General features: G+C 47.5%; 1 protein-coding gene across 1 annotated transcript; it reads left to right on the top strand.

The window, feature by feature from the left end:
* The first annotated feature begins 336 nt into the window (after positions 1–336).
* Positions 337–6,986, top strand: FAM83H (family with sequence similarity 83, member H). Its single transcript, XM_009873723.1, is given in 5 exon segments — positions 337–783; positions 1,585–1,749; positions 2,101–2,225; positions 4,348–6,138; positions 6,140–6,986. Coding segments are annotated over 5 exon segments (3,375 nt in total).
* The last annotated feature ends 423 nt before the right edge of the window (positions 6,987–7,409 follow it).

The following is a 7,409-nucleotide window of genomic DNA, read 5'->3' as shown; positions in this document are numbered from 1 at the left end:
AAAAAAGGGGTAGCTTTAAAGCGAAAAACAAATTCAAGCATAGCAACTAGCAGCCTACAAAAGAAAGTCTGGCCTTCTGTTAGACGTGTCATCCAGAGCTTCCCCAAAACATTTAACTGTCCTAAAATAACACTTAACTGATTACCACCTTTGCCTAGTTTAAGGCCATCCATTCGGAATGAACTTTCTCCAGCGTTACTCAGTGAGCTTTGAATCTCTTCCTGGTTTGATTTTGTTGTGAGCCTGCAACTCTCACTACTTTCGAGGACGGATGTGTCACCAAGTGAAACTGCTCTCACTGTTGGCTATTCTTTTCTTACAGCTCTCCCTCCCCTCATGGCTCGTCGATCTCAAAGCTCCTCGCAGGGGGACAATCCCCTGGACCCGAACTATCTCCCCCCCCACTACAAGGAGTATTACCGCTTAGCCCTGGATGTGCTTACTGAGGAGGGCAAAGAAAGTTACCAACGCTTTCTGGCAGAGGAAGCAGCTCCTGATTTCCTTTGCAACTCAGAGGTGGATCACATCATACAGAACCTCCAGAAACCCCAGTACGCCAATCAGGAAGGCAGCACAGATACCGCGGGTGACAATGACATGGACGGATCCTCTGGGACTTACTGGCCCATGAACTCAGACCTCGCTGTTCCGGAGCTCGACCTGGGCTGGCCAATGGTCTTTGGGTTCAGGGGAACAGAGGTGACAACCCTCGTGCAGCCGCCACCCCCAGACAACCCCAGCATTAAGGAGGAGGCTCGCAGGATGATTCGAGCAGCTCAACAGGTGAGAGAGTGACAAGCCCAGCCAGAGCAGAGATAAAATTATATGTGTGCGAAAGATGAATCAGAATACATCAGGTCCTCAGGTAATTCCCTTCACTTTGCTCCCAGGACCTGGCAGAGGGGAAGGATGATTCTAAAACTACTGTTTACTGCATCAAAGCTAGCCTCTGCTCTTTGGTCTCATGGAAACGCGTTTAAGACCGCGCTAAAATATACCAAGAGTTCGCAAAATCACAGAAGAGTTGAGGTTGAAAGGGACCTCTGGAGATGGTCTAGTCCAGCCTCCCTACCCCAAGCAGAGTCAATTACAGAGGGCGATGTAGACATGTCCTTGAGTATGTCTAAGGATGGAGGCTCCAAAACCTTTTTGGACAACTTGTTCCAGCATTTAACCACCCTTACAATAAAAGAGCTTTTTCTTAGGTTTAACTAGAATTTGCTATATTTCAATCTGCATCTTGTCCTTTCACTGGGTACCACTGAGAAGAGTTTGACTCCATGTTCCTCATGCCCTTCCATCAGGTATTTATACTCACTGGATTAATGAGCAAGGGAAGGCTCAGTGGCAGGGAGTTTTTCCCTCCCTCTCATATACTAAATATGCACCTTAGGTAGCAGCTCTGTTCTGGGGCCCGTGACATTTAAGGGAACCTTTAAATGGGAAGGATCCTGTTTAAAAAGGAAGTTGAACTGGAGACAGTGTGGCAGTGCAGCTTTGGAATGCGAGGTGCTGGGGAACATGACCAGCCAGGTCATAAATCAGGCACGGATCACCGACATCTTTCTTGCATCCTTCTCCCAGGTGGTGGCCATAGTGATGGACATTTTCACTGACGTGGATCTGCTGTTCGAGGTGTTGGATGCTGCTGCTCGCAGAGTGCCTGTGTACATCCTGCTGGATGAAATGAACGCTCAACTTTTCCTCGATACAGCTGCTAAATGCAGAGTCAATCTTAACTACGTGGAGGTAAGCAAACCAAAGACCTGTCCTGCCCCTAGTTTGCATTCTGAGGGGCACCTGTTCTGACGCAGAGGGCTGCTATGACAGTAAAAACCTGAGAAAGGGGGAAATGGGCCAGAGCCTACTGAAAGGTGAGTAAGAAGAAAGCCAGGAGAGCTGGCACAGCAATACAGGGCTGAAGGCTGAGGACACGTAACAAACAGGTTTATCAATTCGTTGTGTGTGCCTACAGAATCACAAGAGCTCAAGTATAAAAACGGTGGCAGGATGGAAGTTAAAAGAGCAAGGGGGAGAAGGAGGGGCAGGGGGAGGGATTTAACAGCTCCCAGCTGAGTCAGTGCCTTGTCCACTTTGCAGTTCCTAAGGGTGAGGACAGTTTCTGGCCCAACCTACTACTGCCGCACAGGGATGTCCTTCAAAGGCCACGTGAAAGAGAAGTTCCTCCTGGTGGACTGCATGGTGGTGCTGAGTGGCAACTACAGGTGAGAAACCCTGCAATGTTCCACATCCCAGTGGCAGTGAGGAAGAGACTGGTGGTTAATGGGTAAAGCGGTGCTTCAGCACCAGTGGCAAGAGCTGATCTCACTGAACAGTACCGAGCAGCGATTTTCAGGAAAAATACAGCATTTTGCAACTGAGGTGGATGCACCAGTTGAATAAGGTCTCAAGCCCAGATACCCAAAGCCAAGCTTCAAGAGCGTAAACAATCACATCAAGAGTGTAAATGATCTGCAAAAAAGCTACGGTAAATAGAGGGTGGTGTGGGTTAACCCCAGCAGGCAGCTGAGCCCCGCGCAAATGTTCGCTCACTGCTCCCAGCGGGATGTAGGAGAGAATCAGAAGGGCAAATGTGAGAAAACTCATGGGCAGCGATAAAGATGGTTTAATAGCTAAAGCAAACCTGCACGTGCAAGCAAAGTGAAATAAGGAATCCATTCACATCCCATTTCCAGGAAAGCAGAGATTGACTTGGGAAGACAAATGCTCTAACACTGAGCATCTTCCTCTTTCAGTTTGAAACCGTTACCCCTTGTCTTATGCCTGCACCTCCTGACCAAGAGCTCCTCCCCATCTCTCCTATGGCCCCCTTTAAGCCCTGGGAGGCTGCTCTAGGGTCTCCCCTTTGGGAGCCTCCTCCGCTCCAGGCTGAGCAGCCCCAGCTCTCAGCCTGTGCTCAGACGGAGGCGCTGGGAGGTGTTCCTACTGTGCGGATCACTAAGCGCTAGAATAGGTTTCCGAGGGACTGTCTGGAGCCTTCCCCCTTAGATCTATCTACAACCCGTCTGGACATGGTCCTGGGCAACTGTTTCTAGGCTGCCTTACGTGAACAGGGGTGGGTGGACCTGATGACTGCCAGAGGTCCCTTCCAGCCTCGGCCATTCTCAGACCAACCTCAGCCAGGGCTCAGACCCAGTGCCACAAATACTGACTGGGGGGGATAATCCCTTCTGATGACCTGCTGCCGGCACTTCTACTGCTGCAGCCCTGTACGCGTTGAGCCACCACTGCTGCAGAGGTGCCAGTGTCTTTTTCCATCTTGCTGCCTGCCAGAATCCCAAGTTTTCAGCCAAGCTGCTTTCTAGTCGCCCTCAGCCTGTAGTGGTGGTTGGGGCTGTTCCATCCCATGTGCCAGATGCCGCACTTGCCTTTGCTGAATTTCACGCGGTTCTTGTCAGCACATTTCCCCAGCATGTTGAGGTCCCCCTGACTGGCACATCAACCATGCCACTCCCGCCCTGTTCTGGTGTCATCTGCAAGCTTGCTGCAGGTGCACACCGTCCTGTTGTCCAGGTCATTAATGACAGGGTTAAAGACTCCTTCCCCAAGCCCTGAACCCTGGGAACACCACTTGTAACTGTCCACCAGTTGGACTTCAAATCACTGACCACCACCCATTAGGCCTGACAGTCCAACCAATTTCCCGTTGGCTGTGAGGCACGTTCCTTCTGTCCGTAATGGTCCTATTTGGCTATGACACTTATCTAAAGGCCATCTGCAACCTCTTGCTAAAGTCAAGAAAATCCTCATCTTTTGCTATCCCCGCATCCATGCAGCCAGCCTTCTCTTCGTTGAAGGCATCACATCAGGCAAGGCATGACTTGCCTGTGGTAAATCCCTGCTGTCTGATCCCAGCTGTCTTTCTATTATTCCTGTGCCTGGAAATGGCTTTCAGGAAGATTTGCTCCATAATTTTCTCTCAGAGTGAGGTCAGGCAGTTCCTGTGCTGCAGTTCCCTAGCTGACCCTTTTGCTCTTTTAAAGATGGACGCACCGTTTTAGTTATGAAAAACAATTACAACCCAGAGTAATTGCAGAAATGTTTAACTTCATGTAAGAATCCGCATCAGCTTGCTCTCTTGTGGTTGTTACTGTTGGCTGCCTTTTTTAGAACGGAACTCCTTTACTGCCTTGTAAGGTTCTCTGCAAAGACATGATGCCAAATCAACTAACTAAGAGGCTCGGGATCAACAGGGTGTCATGAACCGCTGCCCGAGCAGTAAATAACATCGGGAGAATTTTCTTCAGGCAGGCAAATGGTTGAACGTCAAGTGGTACAACTGAGTTGATGCTAATGCACTATCATTGCTTCTGTTTCTCTTTGTAGTTTTATGTGGTCCTTTGAGAAGATTCACAGAAGCATTGCACACATGTTCCAAGGGGAGCTGGTGGCCAGCTTTGATGAAGAATTCCGAATCCTGTTTGCACAGTCAGAACCTCTCGTTCCTCCAGCGAACGTCCTGGCAAAGGCAGAGAACACCTTTGCCATGACCCCCTTTGGCAATAACATGCCTTTCTTTCCAAAAAAAGCACCCCTGATGTTCCAGAGGGACGACAACCTTTTTCCCTCCTTTATGGACAGGGTTGAACCCGACAGGTACTTCCTGTCCAATTTCAGGCGGGACGACATGTTGCGTCACACCGTGGAGGGGTCGGCCATGCGAATGTATAAAAAGGTAGAAATGGAGAATTCGCAGATGGATCCTGTCAGGGGTTTTCTCCGTTCCAAGCAGTTGGAATTGGATGCTTTTAAGAGACACAGTTTTGCAGAAGGAACATTTGAAAATTTTGCTTCTTCTAAACAGTATGCCAGGCAGATGTTTATGAACAATATGGATGAATTTAAAATCCAGTCTAGTCATTTTCAGAAGGATCAGTTCTACCAGTACCAGTTTGAACATCCCCATCTTGCTGGCAGACCTCAGGGGCTCTTTGAGAGAATCCGAGGTGGCAGGCCAGGATTCAATGAACTGGAAGACTATGGAGAGGGACCCAGATACCCTGAACTCGAATCTGGTTTTCCACAGGAGGGCTTCCCCTTAAGGCTCGATTATGTACCTTCAAATTCCTCCAGGGAAGTCAGACATGGCTCCGATCAGCTGAATCCTGCAGGCAATGGCCCAATGGGAATGATGTTAAGGCGGCAGAATATAGGACAGAAATTTATTTGCCAGACCTCTCCTACACAGAAACAGAGCCTGGAACAACGCCTGTTCTTACAAGACAAAGAGGAGGACCAAGATGAAGACAAGAACACACAAGAAAACAGAACAGGGTTACGTAACTGGAGGATTTCTTCATACCTTAGTGCGTATCAGTCCGAACCAGAAGAAGGTCTTCCGATGCCCATGGAGTCAGAGGCATATAATGATGTTCTCGGGGATACCGTCACAAAGCACCCCACTGACCTCGTCCCAGCCTTCAAATCTCCTCTATCTTTTAACAGCAAGCCACTAGGAATTGACAGTCCCAAAGAATTTGCAGATCCTGACAGAGCAGGTGAAGAAAGCCCTTTAATGAAACAAGATGCTTTTAGGTCCAGGATAAATCCTTTGATCCAGAGGAGCTCAAGACTCAGGTCCTCTCTGATTTTCAGTGCTGCCAAGTTAGATCAGCCTAACACCACGATAGAGAAGGTTCAGATGATCCAAAAAGAACAGATGTCCAGTGAGCTGACAAAGGAAAATGAAACAATAAAGACAGCTGCCTCATCTAAAGTGGCGGAACTTCTAGAGAAGTACAAAGCCGTGGGCAAAGACACAGAGCGAGCTGCTGTCACTCATACCAAAGCTGTTTCCAGTTATCTCCAGGAAGACTCCCAGAACACAGAGAAGAAATGTACCAAGTCCGTGCAGTATAAGATTCTGGAGAGCAGGGTACTAGACTCCAAAGACTCCTGCGGTACTTACAAAGTGCACGGAGAGGCTGACAGACCATTTGGAATGGCCTCATCGACCCCCCAGCTTGTTGACACATTGAGCAAAGATCCCCTGGCGCATATTGGCACAAAGGTGGACAAATTGTCATCTCGGTTTTACCCCATAGACAATAAACCTGCTCTCCAAGAGAAGGAGAGTCTTATATATGTAGGAGACACTCAGAAATTGACTCTTCCAGACTAGAGTGACATTCAAGGACGACCCTCAGAAATTAGCCAGTACGGAACTGAAGAAACCACAGATTAGGACGAGTACCACATCAGTTCTGGAAAACTTATCTAGAAGTCAAGGATCCGACAGCTCTCTCAATAAGTCCGAGGAAGACTGTTCAAAACAAGAACAAAATCCAATGGAATTTTTTCGAAAAGGATCACTACGGGTGAAGCAGTTTTTGAACCCGAAGGGTGAAAAGAAACTGGAGGAGGAACCCACTTCTGAGAGTGGAAAATCTGACAAGCAGACCATGGTTCTCAAACGATCTTCCATAGGGGACTGTCAGGAAATGATGGAGGAAGAAAAAAGCCATAAATTCACAACACCGCTCCCTCCCAAAAGCAGCCAGCCGACACAGGGGAGATTTCCTTCATCCACAGCCAACATCTTGTACAGCAGCAACCTCCGTGACGACACCAAGGTCATTTTGGAACAAATCTCAGCAAACAGTCAGAAGAACAGAGCAGAACTAGCCAAGCAACTACCATCCACCAGTAATCCTGATCTTTCTAAGTCAACTACCAGCCTGGAAAGGAAAAGTGAGAAGGAGAAAAGCTGTAACATCCACAGGTCAGAGAGTTTCGGGAGCCAGAAACGAAATCTTCAGCGACAACCATCAGAGGACAGAGATACCCTTCTGAAAAAAATGGAGAACATGCGGAAGGAGAAGCGAGTCTACAGTAGATTTGAGGTCTTCTGCAAAAAGGATGAGCATACAAGTCAAAGCGAAGAGGAATATGACACAGACGCCAAAGACAAGAAGATGGGAAAATTCATGCCCAAAATTCTGGGGACCTTCAAGACCAAAAAATGACCATAGAAATACTATTTAATTTCATATAATCACTGACTGTCAAAGAGGAATGAGGAAGTAACTGGGTTATGATGGCTTTAAGCACCAGAGGCAATACTCTTCGTGGTTAGTGAGAGGAAATGTGTTCAGCGTTAGACTCCTACGGCACCATTTGCCCAATAAAGTCATGTGGTATCAGGCAACTTTATCACAGTATGTTTCCAATGAAATTATTAAATTGCCAAGATGCTTAAAACAAAGAAATAAAGAGTCTCTTTATGTTATCCTCAGGGAGTATTTTCAGCAGAAAAAAATAACTCCATTTTCAGAAGGAAACAATAAAGAATAGAAACTACTTGAGTTCGGTCCAGGAAAGAAAAAGACACACAGATACACGTATTAACTGGAAAAAGTGTTTAAAAAATAATTGTTTCTTAGATACAG

This window comes from Apaloderma vittatum, unplaced genomic scaffold (assembly GCF_000703405.1).
Source record: "Apaloderma vittatum isolate BGI_N311 unplaced genomic scaffold, ASM70340v1 scaffold2877, whole genome shotgun sequence".
Taxonomy (NCBI): domain Eukaryota; kingdom Metazoa; phylum Chordata; class Aves; order Trogoniformes; family Trogonidae; genus Apaloderma; species Apaloderma vittatum.
The sequence above is the reverse complement of the archived record's forward strand: the minus strand, read 5'-3'. Positions and strand labels throughout refer to the sequence as shown.